Raw genomic sequence first — 17,139 nt, 5'->3', positions numbered from 1 at the left:
ACCGCATTTACGGGCCCAGCCTGCCTCCCTTCAGGGAGCGAGCCAGGGAACCTGCTACTTGTTTTCTCCCTCCTGCTGCAGGAGTCCCAATAAAGCCTTACCTGAATTTCTCCTCAGGCCTCTTATCAATTTCTATTGATTAGGGAGTCCAAGAACCCTGGTGGTAACACTGAGGGCCAACCATAAGCTATATGCTGAAGGTCAGCGCCCTTAAATACCAACCCCCCCCCCAGCCCCCTTGTTCAAGGATCAGCTGTGCTGTAGTAAGTACCTGAGACAGGAGGGCGGAATGCAGCTGTGGTCCGTGCCACCACTCCAAATGGCCCGGGCAGTCCTGGGCTGGGGGAGGCAGGTGTATTGGGGGAGGGCACACAAGCCACAGGATATTGGGGGACAGAGGCACAAATTTCGGGGAGCTCCACAGTGGTGACCCTCACATAAGCGAGTGACTGAGGAGGACCCTGGGGAGCGGCCTGAATAGGACACGCCCTTCAAGCTGGGGCCAGTTGGGCTGCACGTGGTTCTGGAGTTTGCCAACTGCACAACGTACCCCGGCAGCTTCCTGCGGTTGGTTTATATTCAGTCACACCTGCGTCACGTCACTGAGTTCGTTAAAGCAGTCACTCAGTCACGGATTTATATGTTTGCTCACTCATTCAGGCTTTTTGCATTACAGGCTCTCCTCACCCCTCCACCCTCTCTCCCCTTCCGGTTTCTGGCGCTCCCTCCTCTCGTGTCTTTCTGCCCCGGCTCCCGCCTTCCTGTCTCCGCGCCCTGCCCTCTCATTGGCCCAGCGCCTTCAGTCCCGCCCCCCAACCACGGGCGGAAGCTCTCATTCCTATCTCTTCTATTGGGCACGCTGCCTAAGCCTCAGACATTTCAACCAGTGGGAGTCAACCAGGAACTACCCACTCAGCCAATGGGGCCAGAGCACTTAGTATAAAGGGCCTGGCTCGCGTTGTTCAGGATCTTCTCTAATTCAGTGGTGGGTACGAGCGCAGGTGAGCCTCAGCGCAACCCGCAGGCGGCGTCCGCCCAGTGACTGCCCCGAGGCTGCGTGGGAGCAGGTCGGGACTGGAAGAGCCCCAGCCTGAGGGCTACCTCCTTCCTGGACACCCAGCTCCGCAGGGCTCAGGAAGGCGTCCTCCTCACCACCATCTCGTCTAGTGAGCCACCCGAAAGCTGAGATGAAGTCGGGCGGTGTTCAGCCCGCAGGTGAAAGGGATAAGTACCAGGACCAGGGAAAGAGGGTTTAGAAGAAAGGCCTGGTGTCAGTTGTTGGGGGTGGGTGTGCACAGAAGAAAGTATTGACGTCTCTTTTCTTTTTTCAGTAGCTGTAGCAGGTCAAACGATGCCCAGCGTCCCAACCATGTGAGCGCCTTTGTTTTGTATCTGAAAAAGGAAGGGGAGTGGGACCGAGGGATGAAGAGCAAGCTCCACGTGTGAAGGTTGCCTCGTGGGACTGACAGTTATTGACCAAACACTCTGACAGGGCCCTTGAGAAGGGAAAGGGGCCCAGGGAGGGTAAAGTGAAAGAGGAAGGCGAGCATGAAGTTTCTCTGACTCTCCACCCACCTCCGAAACGGAGGCTCTTTTCCTTCTCTCCTATCAGGCGGCGCCTCACAATTGATGACTTTGAAATCGGGCGTCCTCTCGGCAAGGGAAAATTTGGGAATGTGTACCTGGCTCGGCTCAAGGAAAGCCATTTCATTGTGGCCCTGAAAGTCCTCTTCAAGTCCCAGATAGAGAAGGAAGGACTGGAACACCAGCTGCGCAGAGAAATTGAAATCCAGGCACATCTACAGTAAGGACAGTCTCTGTATGAGATTCCTGTTACCAGTTCTTTTTTTCTCTTGTTCCTGTTTCCTCTTCCATCTCCGACATCTGAACTCAGCATTTCCCCCAATACTACCCCCAAATAAGCCCTTTGCTCTCACCTCGAAGATTTTTTTTTAAAACATCCTTATTGGAGTATAATTGCTTTACGAAGATTTTTTTTCTCTGCAGTTCATTCCAGTTACACCATGTAAAGCTCCCTGTGTCAGACATCAGACTCTTGATGCCTGTTTCATTTTCCCCTCACAAACTTCCAGATCATGCTGTTACTATTCTGGTCCCAGCACAATTTGCCCCTTGTGTGACCAGTCACTTGTAATAGCATCATGAATTGGGCCTCAGGGAGGAGTCCTGACACTTCCTCCTTCTGTTGCGCAGACACCCCAATATCCTACGCCTGTACAACTACTTCCATGATGCACGCCGGATGTACCTGATTCTAGAATATGCTCCAAGGGGTGAGCTCTACAAGGAGCTGCAAAAGAGCCACACATTAGACGAACAGCGTACAGCCACGGTGAGGTGGGAGGCTGAGGGCTCGGGTTCATGAGTTTACTATGGACTGATGGGGGTCACTGCTTGTGGCGGTCATGAATATCCAGATTGCTTTTTTCTTTATTTCTGAATTTCAATCTATAAATTTTATATAATGACTCTTATACCCTGCAACTTCACATTTGGATACCCTAATTACCCCCAGAATATTAATAAATTGTGTGTGTAAGTTTGGATTCTTTGGTTGTAAGCAACAGAATCTAAGTGCGCTAAGTGGAAAGAAACATGAAAGGCTCTACGGGAGTTCACTGAATAAATGAGTGGAACTGACTTAGAAATAGGAAGCAAGAGATTTTTGGGGGGCTCCAGATGGGAAATCACAGCAATAATCATCCCATGGCCAGCTCCATTTCCAGACTGCTTTTTCTTTGCTCACACAGGTAATGGAGGAGTTGGCAGATGCTCTGACCTACTGCCATGAAAAGAAGGTGATTCATAGGGATATTAAGCCAGAGAACCTGCTGCTGGGGTTCAGGGGTGAGGTGAAGATTGCAGACTTTGGCTGGTCTGTGCACACCCCCTCTCTAAGGTAGGTCAGGTGGTGGCACCCTGGGTGCCAGTTAAGAATGATCCAGTTTGATTTATTTATTTATTTATTTATTTATTTATTTATTTATTTTTTTAAGTGACAAGGTATTTACTTTTTTTTTTTTTTTACTCTTTTTTTTTTTTTTTAAAGCCTTATTCTTTTAAATTTTATTTATTTATTTATTTATGGCTGTGTTGGGTCTTCGTTTCTGTGCGAGGGCTTTCTCTAGTTGCGGCAAGCGGGGGCCACTCTTCATCGCGGTGCACGGGCCTCTCACTATCGCAGCCTCTCTTGTTGCGGAGCACAGGCTCCAGACGCGCAGGCTCAGTAATTGTGGCTCATGGGCCCAGCTGCTCTGCGGCATGTGGGATCTTCCCGGACCAGGGCTCGAACCCGTATGCCCTGCATTGGCAGGCAGACTCCCAACCACTGCGCCACCAGGGAAGCCCCAGTTTGATTTATTTCACACGTAAGATCCAGATACAAGCCTAGGTTTGTATTTAAATACTACCTTTTTTTCAAATGCCTATATTTAATGTGTATTTGTAGACTGAAAGAATGTGGTTCAACCATTTAACAGAGATTAATCTCTGTTAACATATAACTTTACCAATAACTTTCCATGTAAATAAATTAAGAACCATTGCTCCATAATTCCAGGAATTTTACTGTATGAATAAACCATAATTAATTTACTTCGTCCCTCTTGTTGTACCATCAGTTTGTTCCAAATCTTCCTTGTGAAAATATCCTGGATCGTGAGCTAAATAATTGTATGAAGAATTCTAAAATATGGAGGGACTTCCCGGTGGTCCAGTGGTTAAGACTCTGTGCTTCCACTGCAGGGGGCACGGGTTTGATCCCTGGTTGGGGAACTAAGATCTGGCATGACGTGCAGCACCTCCAAAAAAAAAAAAAAAGTTCTAAAATATGGAGTTGGTGGATCCCAGTACTTGCCTTCTTCAAAGCTTGATCTGTATTAAAATTTGGTGTTTCCAAATTCCTGTGCCTGGGAGAGAGCTGCCAGGACTTCCTAGGGTCTCCTGTCTCATTGAAAGCTGGGGAAGGAGTTTCCCTTGTACTGATCCTCTGCTTAGTGCTCCTTTCTCTGCCCTCTAGGAGAAGGACAATGTGTGGGACACTGGACTACTTGCCCCCAGAAATGATTGAGGGGAGAACATACAATGAGAAGGTGGATCTATGGTGCATTGGGGTGCTCTGCTACGAGCTGCTGGTGGGAAATCCGCCCTTTGAGAGCCCCTCCCATAATGAGACCTACAGACGCATCCTCAAGGTGGGAAGGCCACACTCTGGGCATTCATGCGAGCGCTAGTCAGTGGGGGCTGGTGGGCCTGCGGAGCCCAGGGCACACACAAAGATTGTCTGCTAAGATCCCGAACAGTGCCTTGAATGGACCAAGGAAATTAACCATACTTCCCTTTCTTCTCTGGCCTCATCAGGTAGATGTAAGGTTTCCCCCATCAATGCCTTTGGGGGCTCAGGACTTGATCTCCAAGCTTCTCAGATACCAGCCCTCGGAGCGGTTGCCCTTGGTCCAGATCTTGGAGCACCCATGGGTCCGGGCCCACTCTCGGAGGGTGCTGCCCCCATCTGCTCAAATGGTTTCCTGAGCCCTGTATACCCCTAATCCTTTGTGATTGCTCATGGAGCACCCCTGGCTCTGGTAGCTACTCTGTCTTTTGTTTCTTCTCTTTTAAGATGCATCTTGCTAATTAATAAAAGCTGAATCAGTTTGTACCTGGTCTTTATAGTTGCATGAGTTGGTGTGTGATTGAGTAGAATCTTTATTTTATTTATTTATTTATTTATTTTTGGTCGCACCACACAGCATGTGGGATCTTAGTTCCCCGACGAGGGATTGAACCCACGCCCCCTGCAGTGGCAGCACAGAGTCTTACCAGGGAAGTCCATAGAATCTTTATTTCTTGTAGAAACTGTTTCCCATGCGAGCAGCCCAAAATGATGCCCTTCCTGGGCCGCAGGTATTGTGACTTAACGACACTTCTTGAAAACAAGTTACTACTTTATGCAAATAACCACGCTGGTGGTGCATAACCTACCACCTATCCCAGTGGCTCCTAGACTCAACTCACTTTCCCCATGTTTTCAGGAGTATGTCATTTGTAAAACAGGACACTAATCCATCCAGAGGTCCATTCTCTTTATACTGACATCCAACATGGTGCCATCTTCAAGATAAAATGTTTCACTGCACATCAATGCCATCCAATTCTCAAATGAATTCACTAGCACTTACGCGGTGTGTCATATTATTGCATCAGGATAAATCATCCCTGATAATAAATGTATCTTCAACCTCTTCTGAAATCATGCGCTCTGCTTGCAGCAATTTTGGGAGTTTTCTTCCAACATTCCCCTACATCCTTCTGTTGCAGTTTTATGTGGCAGCTGCTCCCTTCATTTACAATAAGCTTGACTGCACCAGAGTAAACATCCAGACTACTCAGCGAGGAGCTCAAACATGTTTTCTGATCATTTCGGGCATCTTTTTCACCTTTGTGTCTCCTGACTAAAAACACTCCATATAGAGTTTACCCTGTTAATGTTACTTCCACCACCATATTCTATACATTCTCCTCCATGTGAAATGTCCAGCAGATGCAGGACCACATTCCTATATGACCAGAACCACTAAGTAAATACAAGCTATTCAGCCACTCTACTCTCAGATGAACAGCCCTACCATTGCAGATCTATCATTTAAATGCTCCAAGGGAATTCCCTGGCGGGCCAGTGGTTGAAACTCCGCGCTTTCACTGTGTGCAGCCAAAAAAAAAAAAAAAAAAAATGCTCCAAGACATTGGCTCATAGTTTTTTCACCTGCACCGTCAGTGCTCCTTGGTTCCCCCAAGTTGTGTTCCCTGTGAAGAGGCGGGTCTGATTCGGGGCTCTGGGTCTCCTAAGTCTTTTTTTTTTTTTTTTTAAATTCTATTCTTGTCTGCTTACATTCTTTTTATTTATGTATGTATGTATGTATGTATGGCTGTGTTGGGTCTTCGTTTCTGTGCCAGGGCTTTCTCTAGTTGTGGCAAGTTGGGGCCACTCTTCATTCGCGGTGCGCGGGCCTCTCACTATCGTGGCCTCTCTTGTCGCGGAGCACAGGCTCCAGACGCGCAGGCTCAGTTATTGTGGCTCACGGGCCCAGTTGCTCCGTGGTATGTGGGATCTTCCCAGACCAGGGCTCGAACCCGCGTCCCCTGCATTGGCAGGCAGATTCTCAACCACTGCGCCACCAGGGAAGCCCAGTCTTTTTTTTTTTTTTGCCGTGCCTTGCAGCTTGTGGGATATTAATTCCCCCACCAGGGATCGAACCCAGGTCCCGGGCAGTGGAAGCGCGGAGTCCTAATCACTGGACCGCCAGGGAAGTACCCCTGGGCCTCCTAAGTCGTTTACATGGAGGAATAGCGGCTCTGGAACGCGCTCCGCGGCCGGTTATTTGTTAAGAAAAAACTACATTACCCAGAAGGCTGTGCACCGCGCGTCTGTTGTAGGCGCTGGACCAATGACGGCCCAGGGCGGGGGCATTTCCTGCGCGGGGGCGGGACTTCCGACCCCATTGGCTGCAGATGTCATTTGCGCGCGACTGCTCCGTCCACGCCAGCTGTGGGGAGGGGATAGCTGTTCTGTGGCCGCTTGTAGTGCGGCTCTTCGCAAATGAGCAGAAAGGAGGCTAGGGCTCCCCTCCGCGCATTTGAGCGAGCGGTGAGCCTCCGCGCGATCGGCCACCCAGCCCAGGGCAGGGAACGGGTGGCGGTCGGCTGAGCCCGCGGTACCCGCCTCTGTCGCCGCCTCTCCGGGCCCCGCTCTCTCCTCAGGGTCCCATGATGGCGGCGGCGTGGATGGACCCGACGCGGGTGAGTGGACCATGTTTCTGGCCTTGCTGCTTCTGTGCTGGTTCGGAGAGGGCTCCTGAGCAGGGTGGAAGTCAAGAGAGGCGCTAGATTACTCTTTGCAGTTGTGTTTGTGTACGACCAGTGGAGCTGGCTCGTCACTGACTTTATCTCCAGTCTTAGAACATGCGAGACCGAATATACAAATGGAAAATAGACCGCGTATAAAAATAGAACTTTGACAAACAACCTGCCCCGGAATCCAGTCCCTTATCTACAATCAACAACCCAGGAGTCCAGCCCGGTCTAAGTCAGACTTGCCAGAAGCCAAATTCCTATCTCTAGAGACAGTCCAGGAAGAGAAACAGTGACTTCTGTAACATCGGCCCCAAATGGCCAGGACTTGATTAATAATTGACCCTTTCCCTAATCCTTGTCCCCACTTCCAACTTAAAACCAACCAGAGAAAGCCATCCATATGTGCGCCCTTAAACCATCATAGAGGATGCTGTAGGATTACCTGCCGGGGAGTTTTAATTAATTAAACGTATATCATCTGGTAGTCAATGTTGAAGCCCTAGTTAATTTTTCTATCCTTATCTACCTGCCCAAAATGTGCCTAGTAATATGAGTTTATCCAGTACCAGAAATGAGTAATATTGCAGGGTTCCTATGTATGAATCAGTCAATTTATTAGGAATTTCCAGGTCTTTAATTGAAATACTAACTCAAGAAAGCTGATAGGATGAAGCTAGAAAGCAGAGAGATGTGAGCAGTGAACGTGCAGGTGAAAAACCATGAGGCGATGTCTTGGAGCATTTAAATGATAGCTCTGCATTGGTGGGGCTGTTCACCTGAGAGTGGAGTGGCTGGAGTTTTTATATTTAGTTAGTGGTTCTGGTCACATAGGGATGTGGTCCTGCATCTGCTGGACATTTCACATTGAGGAGAATGTATAGAATATGGTGGTGGAAGTAACATTAACAAGGAAAACTCTATATGGAGTGTGTTTAGTCAGGAGATACTGGTGAAAACGATGGCTTAAGAGCTAGGGACTTAGTTGCTTTTAGACATAATATAAAGCACTCAGCTGGTAGTAGACCAGCAGGTAGTAGGACCAGTGAAGCTCAGGTACTGCTGTTGTTAACGATATTGATATTATTATTAATATGACTTACTCAATCGTCTGACATCCTAGCGTCCTTTCTGTCTGCATCTCACAGTTCCAATGTCATATCCATTGATTTGTGTCATTTTCCAATGGCTCCTGCATAGGACGCTCCTCTCTCTTACACTGTAGGCATACCTCGCTTTATTGTGCTGCATAGATACTGTGTTTTTACGGATTGAAGTTTTGTGGCAACCCTGCGTCCAGCAAGCGTTTCAGCTTTCACTTACCTCGTGTCTCTGTGTCACATTTTGGTAGTTCTCACAATAGTTCAGACCCTCCACCCGCAAAAAGATTACAGCACATTGAAGGCTGAAGATGATGGGTAGCATTTTTTAGCAATAAAGTACTTTTAAAAAAAATTTTTTTTCCTTCTTGCTTTTCAGTTTATTCCTTTTTTTAAATTTTATTTTTATTGGAGTATAGTTGCTTTACAGTATTGTGTTAGTTTATACTGTACAGCAAAGTGATTCAGCTATACGTATACATATATCCCCTCTTTTTTGGATTTCCTTCTCATTTAGGTCACCACAGAGCATTGAGTAGAGTTCCCTGTGCTATACAGTAGGTGGCAATAAAGTACTTTTTTTTTTTTAATTTTTAATTTTTTGACTGCGTTGGGTCTTCGATGCTGCGCACGGGCTTTCTCTAGTTGCAGAGCGAGCGGGGGCTTCTCTTCGTTTCAGTGCGCGGGCTTCTCACTGCGGTGGCTTCTCTTGTTGCGGAGCACGGGCTCTAGGCGCGCGGGCTTCAGTAGTTGTGGCTCTCAGGCTCTAGAGCGCAGGCTCAGTAGTTGTGGCACACGGGCTTAGTTGCTCCGCGGCATGTGGGATCTTCCCAGACCAGGGATCAAACCTGCGTGCCCTGCTTTGGCAGGTGGATTCTTTTTTTTTTTTTTTTTAATTTTTATTTTATTATTTATTTATTATGTTTATTTTTGGCTGTGTTGGGTCTTCGTTTCTGTGTGAGGGCTTTCTCCAGTTGCGGCAAGTGGGGGCCACTCTTCATCGCGGTGCGCGGGCCTCTCACTATCGCGGCCTCTCTTGTTGCGGAGCAGAGGCTCCAGACGCTCAGGCTCAGTAGTTGTGGCTCAGAGGCCCAGTTGCTCCGCGGCATGTGGGATCTTCCCAGACCAGGGCTCGAACCCATGTCCCCTGCATTGGCAGGCAGATTCTCAACCACTGCGCCACCAGGGAAGCCCCTGGCAGGTGGATTCTTAACCACTGCGCCACCAGGGAAGTCCCTAAAGTAATTTTTAATTAAGGTGTCTACATTATTTTTTTAGACGTAATGCTATCGCACACTTAATAGACTGCAGTATAGTGTAAACATAACTTTTATATGCTCCTGGAGACCAAAAAAATCCTGTGACTGGCTTTATTGCAGTGGTCCGGAACCAAACCCCCAGTATCTCCAAAGTATGGCTGTATCGTATTATGTCCAAAGCATCGTCCACCTCCGCTTCAGCCCAGTGCAGAGGAAGTGCCCAGTGATGAGGGCCTTGATCTTGCTGCACCTTTACCAACGATGCAGAGACGGGCTCTGATCCCATCCAGCCATCCCAAGGCTAATGCTACTATCTCTGTTTGACATTCCAGGTGTCTGTGACCTTCGATGATGTGGCCGTGACTTTTACCCGGGAGGAGTGGGGGCAGCTGGACCCGGCTCAGAGGACCCTGTACCAGGAGGTGATGCTGGAAAACTGCGGGCTTCTGGTGTCTCTGGGTAAGGCCTTGCGACTCTGCCATGCAGAGGACCTGCCACCTCCTTTATCCCAAACTCTGGCTCCGTCTTGGCTGGTCAAGAAGGCCTTGGGAGCCCTCCCTTCCCCTTCCTCACAGCTTCAGTCATGTTTGAGATTCATCTCTTCCTGCCTGCTATCCCTGTGTCTCTTTGAATAAAGTTCCTTTTTGGCTCCTAGAAAATGATGGAAGGAAACAGGGGTGTTTTGCAGAACCCAAAGGCAGAATTTCTTGTTGGGCCGTATGATGGGCTGATGTAGGAAATGGGAACCACCAGGATTATGCCCTGACTTCTGGATCTCCTGTCCTGGTTTTCCCTCTGGCTTTGTTCACGTCTCTGTCTTTTCAAAATGGCTTTTGTGTCTCAGCAAGTTTGTGGCAGGAGTGGCCACCCCAGTCCCTGCTCTCTGTAGCCCCCAGATGCCTTGTTTTTACTTCTTTGCATACTTAACATTGTTTCTTTTTCTTTCTCTACTGCTGGGCTCTAGGGGGTTGTCCCTGAGGCAGGAGTGGCCACCTGAGCCCATACTTCCCTGAGCCTCTACCCCAGTGCCCAGCACAGACTGGCCTCTGTCTGAGGTTCTTATTTCACATTCCAGACCGGGAGCTGACTGGGTGGGACTGGTGGCTCAAGTGTCCCCTGCAAGCCAGTCCACAGGGCTGTGAGTGATGGGAGGGTCTCCAGGAAGAGGGTGAGGCAGGTGGGGCCTCGGGTCTTTGCCTTCAGTGCCAACAGGTATTGTTGTAAACCACAGGATCTCGGTTATAGGGCTTTTCTGTTCTCCTGTGCCTTCATGATCGTCTCTCATTTCCTGAGTCCTGGCCAAGATCCTCTGCTAGTCCAAGAGAGAGAAGCTGAGAGAGTAGTGCTTCTCAGTACTTGGTGGTTTTGTCCCCAGGAGACACTTGGAAGTCTGCAGCCACATGTGACTGTCACACCTGGGGTGTGGGTGGTCCCGGCATCTAGCAGGTTAGAATCCAGAGATGTTGCTTAGTGCCTGAGGCTGGACAAGACAGCCCCATTCAACACAGGATGATCCCGCCCACAAGGGCAAGAGAGCCAAGGTGGAGAGACAGCAGCCTGAGGATAATCACCTTCGACCTCGCAGTTTGAGGGAAAGGAGAGCTGTAAATCCAGGGCTTAGGGTAAGACATGCCTGTTTTTAGAGAATTGGGATTGTGTTCTGTGTTACACAAAATTAGGAAACGTTTGACATATTTAGATATTTTATAACAAAATTTTAAAAATAAAAAGGTCCACTATCTGGCCCTGCTGACCCCTTCACTCTCCTCCGCATGCTTTCCCCGAGCTCGGTCTGCTCTGAGCATGCTGGTGTCTTGCTATTTCCTGTGCACATACTTAACATACTTGCCTCGGGCCTCTGCAGTTGCTCTTCTCTGTGCCTGGTGGGTGTGGGTGTGCTTGGGCCTCTCACATGGCTGCCCCTTCTCAGCACAGTCACCACCTCCTCACCAGCTGTTTCCTGATCACGAAATCTCTTGGAGGCCCCTCCCCTGTCACAGTCGCTTTTCCCTATCACCCTATTTATATCCTTGTAAGCCAGTGGTTCTCATCCAAGGATGATGTTGTCCCCCAGGGGACACATGACAACGTCTGGAGACATTTGGGTTGTCCCAACTGGGATGTAGATGCTACAGGCATCTATTGAGTGGAGACCTGGAACGCTTCTACACATCCTTATGCTGCACAGGACACACACACTCCCTCCCCTTCTCCTCAACAAAGAATTTCCTGGATCTGAATGTCAGTTGAACAGAGGCTGAGAGACCCTGTTTCTGAAGGCTCACGGACACTTCACCAGGGGCACTGAGAGACACCCTGAGGAAGCCATTCCTTTATTCTGTGTCTTTCCTGCCTCCTGATTATGTAGTGAAAATCTGGGTTCAGTACTGAACACCTCCCCCCACCCCCACTGTTGCTAATTTCCCATTTTCAGCAGAGGGAGCCCCGTCCCTGAGCAGCAGCATGAGCTCGCTGGCACTTAACCTCACCCTTCGGATTTTATTGCTGCCTTTTCAGGTTGACCTGCCATCGACTCAAGTGACTCTGGGTTTCTGTTTCCCATTTACCAGAGCTAAACAGGATTCCCTTTTTGAACGAATGTAAGAAAAATAAAAAGTGGGTCACTTTTAAGAAAAATGTTAATGTTAATACTAGTCACAGCTCACTCTGGTCATTGGGGGACTGACTGCGTATCAGGCCTGTTCCAGGCACCCATTTGATTCTCATGCTCTCCTGGGCCTTAGCAAAGTCAGGAAAACTCAGCCACTGCACTGAGTCTCATACAGCTGAACTTACACAGTAAAGAACATACACCTTCATTGATGAAGCTGTCCTCTGTGGGTTTATTTTAAGCAACAGTCCTTCTATGAAATATTGATGAAAGTAGATGTTATTTGATGTTTCTATAAATGTCCAATGTGACCATACACCACTGTGTAGGATTCTCAATTTTATTATTTTCTAGTAGTTCATGAAACGCTGAAGTCTAGAGTCACTGAGTCTGCCCCTCCCCCGGCCCCTGTTCCCAGCGGGTGAGTCTTCATGCTCACACCCCTGCCTCACAGCTGCCCTGCGCTTGGTCTCAGGATGCTGGCCTCACTCAGGGGTGTTTGCTGTTTCCTCCTTAGTGCAGTGTTGGGGAGCCCAGGGTCCGGAGCCAGACGTCCAGTCCCCACTCTGCTCCGTAAAACCTTGTGGTCCTGGGCAAATTACTGAAGCTGTCTGTGCCTGGGGGTGCTCGTTGGTAACATGGGGTAAGATGGTACCTGCTTGCCGGGGCCGTAGCAGGGGTCCATGGCTAACTTACGGGAAGGGGTCAGAACTGTGCCTCGTGTGGCCAGGTTACGTGCAGGTTAGCGGTTGAGAAGCTCGCTGCCGCCACTACCGCTGTTACTCCTCAGGAGTCACATCGTCCCCGTGCCTGGGTCCAGCACCTTCTGGAACAGTGTTGTGTAGCTTTGTGGTAAAACAGCGCACAGAGCAGAGCTGGCCAGACCTGGCCTCCATATTGGCTCAGCCATTCACCAATTCTGGCCTCTCTGGCAAATCACATTATCTGCCTGAGCGTTGGTTTCTGTATGGTTTTTATCTATAAAATAGGGCTACTCACAGACATAGAACACAAACTTATGGTAACCAAAGTTGGGGGGTGGGGTGTGAGGGATAAATTAGGAGTTTGGGATCAACAGATACACACTACCATATATAAAATAGATAAACAACAAGGTTCTACCGTATAGCACAAGGAACTATATATATTCAATATGTTATAATAACCTATAATGGAAAAGAATCTGAAAAAGAATATGTATATGTATGTGTGTGTGTGTGTGTATATATAAATATACACACACACACACACACACACACACACATATATATAACTGAATCACTTTGCTGTACACCTGAAACTAATATGACGTTGTAAATGAACTATAATTTTTAAAAAAATGGTGCTGATCACAATATGTACTTGCTGGGAATGCTGTGAGGAAGTCCTAGGATAGAATCCTCTGTGGCCTATAGGAAGAACAATACAAAACTTTGCTTGGGTTCTAAAGAAAGAACTAGATCAATGAAGACACATAACTTGTTTTGAATGGAAAGAGTCAATTTTCTTTTTTTTTTTTTTTTTTTTTGGCTGCACCATGCAGCTTGCGGGATCTTAGTTCCCCAGCAGGGATTGAACCCATTGCCCCCTGCAGTGGAAGCACAGAGTCCTAATCACAGGACCGCCAGGGAATTCCCAAGAGTCAATATTTTAAATATGTTAGTTGTTTAAATTACTCCATAAATTTATTTCAATTTTGAAATGATGTAATGCATTTAAGTTGCTTGAACACAGTCCTTTTACTACGATTATACACTATATGTTAGTTTTTGACCTAGGAATAAAAACTCCATGGCAGTGTGGCATGTCTTTGGTTTCCAGTTCACAATTCAGCATTTTGTATATGCATGGGCGCAGCTTCATTCTGAGGTCTTGTCCACATCCTGAAGTCCCACACTAGATCGAGAGGTTTTCTTTGTTTTCACAGAAATCCTAGTGTCTTCTTCCTTTCTCCATGAACAGGGTGTCCTGTTCCCAGACCTGAGCTGATCTACCAGCTGGAGCAGGGGCAGGAGCTGTGGACGGTGAAGAAAGACCTCTCCCAAAGCACCTGTCCAGGTAGGAGCCAAGGTGTGGGCAGCTGGGAGACCCTGCAGGGGGAGGCCGCTGGCCCTGGTTCCCTGGGGAAGCGTCTTGTTCGGGCCTCTGTGGTGGTCTGGAAGCCACGGAGCCCTTTGACCCCAGGTCCCTCTGTCCTCCTGGAGGATAGAGGTGCATGAGCTGAGATGTGTCCTGGGCTCCAGCTGCCTGGGCTTCAAGCCTGGGTGCTGACCGATCACCAGCTCTGTGGCCCTAGTGAACTTCGGGATCTCGTTGTGTCTTTGTATATATAAGTTTGACCAAGTTAAATCTTAGCTGCCATGTCAGACAGACTCCAGCATCTTGGTGCTCAGCATATGGAAGCACTTGTTCTTTTTTTGTATTTCTTTCTTTCTTTCTTTTGCCACGCCTTGCAGCATGCAGGATCTTAGTTCCCTGACCAGGGGTCGAACCCGTGACCCCTGCAGTGGAAGCTTGGAGTCTTAACCACTGGACCGCCAGGGATGTCCCTGGAAGCACTTTTTCCGAGTCACACCCGGTCCGTGTGACTGTGCAGCACACAGCTGTTCAGGGACCCGGGTCCGCTCTGCCGTCAGTGTGTGGCTTGAAGGTTGTCCTGACCTCCTGCAGCTGGCAGAGGAGAGTGAGAGGGCAAGGAACATGCCACCCCAACTCCCACAAACACCAGCCCCGCGCTTCCGCCGACAGGCACTAGGCACTTGGCCACACTCGGGGGACGGGGCTGGGAGATGGGGCTGAGCCGTGTGTCCAAGGAGAAGAGCAGCTGGTTTGGCGAGTGTGGTCTGCTGCGCTCAGTCTGTTCGTGATAGTTGCTCTGTCCCCGGGTTGTTGGGGACGTGGTCACATAACACGTTAAAGCATGACACCGCTTAGCACAGCATCTGCGCCGCAGTCAGTGGCTCGTGGGAAGTAAGCCGTTGGTGTCATTCATGTCCCTGTATTGTAGTGAGTAATGCATCTCACGTTTCCCTCTGACCTCTGAGGAAAAAGGCCTTCCTTCCTCTCCCAGCTCCTCTCCAGCTCTCCTCTGCCTCCCCTTTCCCACCCTGTCTGTCCAGACACTCAAGAAGCCTTCCCTTGTTGCACGTCTCCCTACTCCTCCTGTTTGGTAAAACCTGACGGTGACATTTGTCCTGCTGTGCCCCACATCTGGGCTGCTGAGGGCACTGGGGCCGCTGTGTGTGGTGATGGGGCCCCTGCAGAGTCGTGCTCTTTCCCTCCTAGTCCCTTGGGCGGCCCCACCAGCCTGCGAGTGTCTGTGTGCAGCCCGTCGACAGCCCCTCAGAGGGGCAGTTCCGAGCCTCTGCCCGCTGCTCTCTGCCCTTCTCCACCTGAGTATCTCAGAGGCACCCAGTCAACATGCCTGGCGAGGAACCCGTCACGATGCTCACTCCTTCCCCTCCCAAGTTAGAGCGCATGGTCCTGCCGTCCAAGCAGGTCGGAAACTGGATACAGCCCCAGAGACTTCCTCACCCCTCCACCTCCAGCGGCCCCTACATCTGGCCACCTCCCACATCCCGTCCATTTTACATCGTGTACATCTCCTGAATCTGTCACTTCTGCCACCTCCCATCAGATCTGTCCCTGCATTCTGAGTCCAAGCTCTCATCATCTTTTCCTTGCGGGATGCTAGTAGTTCCCCTAACTGGTCTCTACATCTGCCTTGTGCCTCTGGTCAGCTCTGTGTCCTGCATGAGCTACACCAGGTGTAGCCACAGATGTCTCAGCATGTGACCACTAATGTGTCAGCAAGTTTTCATGTTGAAAGTAAAGTCTGCCTCCTCACATTGCTTGATCTTCAGCCCTTCCACACTCATTTGGACTCTCATATCTGTAGCTTCTCTTTTCACCTAGTTGAAGAGGTCTTGCCCCTGGGCATGGCCAGTTCCGACATCAGAATCTAGAAAACAGCTTTTCATGAAAGTGCCTTCATCACTTATATTCTGCTTGTTTTATAACTTTATCCTTTTCTCTGCTCAAAGTAAAAATATGCTGAAGTTCCTTACAGTGAAGAAAATAAATTAAAAATGTTCCTGTCTCACACTGTATTCATCCATTGTCTGTAGCATTTAATTGTTCACATTTTTTCACTCTCACAGTGCTGCCAAGAACATTTGTATATATTAGTCATCTTGCTCATGTTTAGGGCTGTCTTTTAATGTTTCTTAGAGTGAAATTGTTGGATTATAGGCTGTGCAAATTCTCAACTTTACAAGATAATTCCTGTTGTGTTCTAAAGGGTCTATACCAATTACACTTACACCAGGAAAGAGTGGAGGTTTCTTCAACCCATACCTTGACCAATACCTGGTATTATAAGTCTCCTCAATTTTTGACAATCAAATGAATACAGAATTGTATCCCACATGGCTTTGATTTGCTTTTCCTTCGTTCATAAGGAACTTTAGCACCTTATCGTATGATTGTGGGTCAATCTATGAATTAAGTTTTCTTCTTTGAAATGTCGTTTCATGATAAACGTCTATTTTATTCTATTGACTTGTTTGCATTTTCTTGTTTCTTAATAAATTTATTTATTTATTTGTTTTTGGCTGCGTTGGGTCTTTGTTGCTGCGCGCAGGCTTTCTTTAGTTGCGGCGAGCAGGGGCTACTCTTTGTTGTGGTATGTGGGCTTCTCATTGCAGTGGCTTCTCTTGTTGTGGAGCACAGGATCTAGGTGCACGGGCTTCAGTAGTTGAGGCACGCGGGCTCAGTAGTTACGGCTCGCGGGCTCTAGAGTGCAGGCTCAGTAGTTGTGGCACACGGGCTTAGTGGCTACGCAGCATGTGGGATCTTCCCGGACCAGGGCTCGAACCCGTGTTCCCTGCGTCGGCAGGCAGATTCTTAACCACTGCGCCACCAGGGAAGCCCTGCATTTTCTTTTTTTTTTTTTTTTATAAATTTTATTTATTTATTTATTTATTTTATTTTTTTGGCTGCATTGGGTTTTCGTTGCTGCACATGGGCTTTCTCTAGTTGCGGCGAACAGGGGCTACTCTTTGTTGCAGTGCACATGCTCCTCATTGCAGTGGCTTCTCTTGTTGTGGAGTGTGGGCTCTAGGCGTGTGAGCTTCAGTAGTTGTGGCACGCAGGCTCAGTAGTTGTGGCACACAGGCTGAGTTGCTCCACGGCATGTGGGATCTTCCCAGACCAGGGATTGAACCCATGTTCCCTGCATTGGCAGGTGGATTCTTAACCGCTGCACCACCAGGGAAGTCCCGCATTTTCTTTTTGATTTGTA

At 48.6% G+C, this 17,139-nt stretch overlaps 2 protein-coding genes across 4 annotated transcripts in view; both read left to right on the top strand.

The window, feature by feature from the left end:
* The window catches only part of AURKC (aurora kinase C), a 40,450-nt gene extending 35,772 nt beyond the window's left edge, over positions 1-4,678 (top strand). The window contains exons 1-7 of one of the 3 annotated variants that reach the window (XM_059904476.1): positions 957-1,215; positions 1,335-1,371; positions 1,613-1,804; positions 2,215-2,353; positions 2,772-2,920; positions 4,040-4,214; positions 4,381-4,678. In XM_059904476.1, the coding sequence (XP_059760459.1) occupies positions 1,188-1,215; positions 1,335-1,371; positions 1,613-1,804; positions 2,215-2,353; positions 2,772-2,920; positions 4,040-4,214; positions 4,381-4,551 (891 nt within the window). In that variant the 5' untranslated portion in view covers positions 957-1,187 and the 3' untranslated portion in view covers positions 4,552-4,678. Of the gene's footprint in view, positions 1-956; positions 1,216-1,331; positions 1,372-1,612; positions 1,805-2,214; positions 2,354-2,771; positions 2,921-4,039; positions 4,215-4,380 lie in introns of those variants that run through there. The other 2 variants (XM_059904475.1, XM_059904474.1) reach the window with 2 other exon arrangements.
* A 1,895-nt stretch (positions 4,679-6,573) lies between these two features.
* The window catches only part of LOC132353888 (uncharacterized), a 49,620-nt gene continuing 39,054 nt past the window's right edge, over positions 6,574-17,139 (top strand). Inside the window, exons 1-3 of the mRNA XM_059905382.1 lie at positions 6,574-6,816; positions 9,559-9,685; positions 13,800-13,895. Coding sequence (XP_059761365.1) covers positions 6,784-6,816; positions 9,559-9,685; positions 13,800-13,895 — 256 coding nt within the window. The 5' untranslated portion in view covers positions 6,574-6,783. The remainder of the gene's footprint in view (positions 6,817-9,558; positions 9,686-13,799; positions 13,896-17,139) is intronic.

Source organism: Balaenoptera ricei, chromosome 19 (assembly GCF_028023285.1).
Source record: "Balaenoptera ricei isolate mBalRic1 chromosome 19, mBalRic1.hap2, whole genome shotgun sequence".
Classification (NCBI taxonomy): domain Eukaryota; kingdom Metazoa; phylum Chordata; class Mammalia; order Artiodactyla; family Balaenopteridae; genus Balaenoptera; species Balaenoptera ricei.
This window is presented reverse-complemented; position numbering and strand designations above follow the sequence as displayed.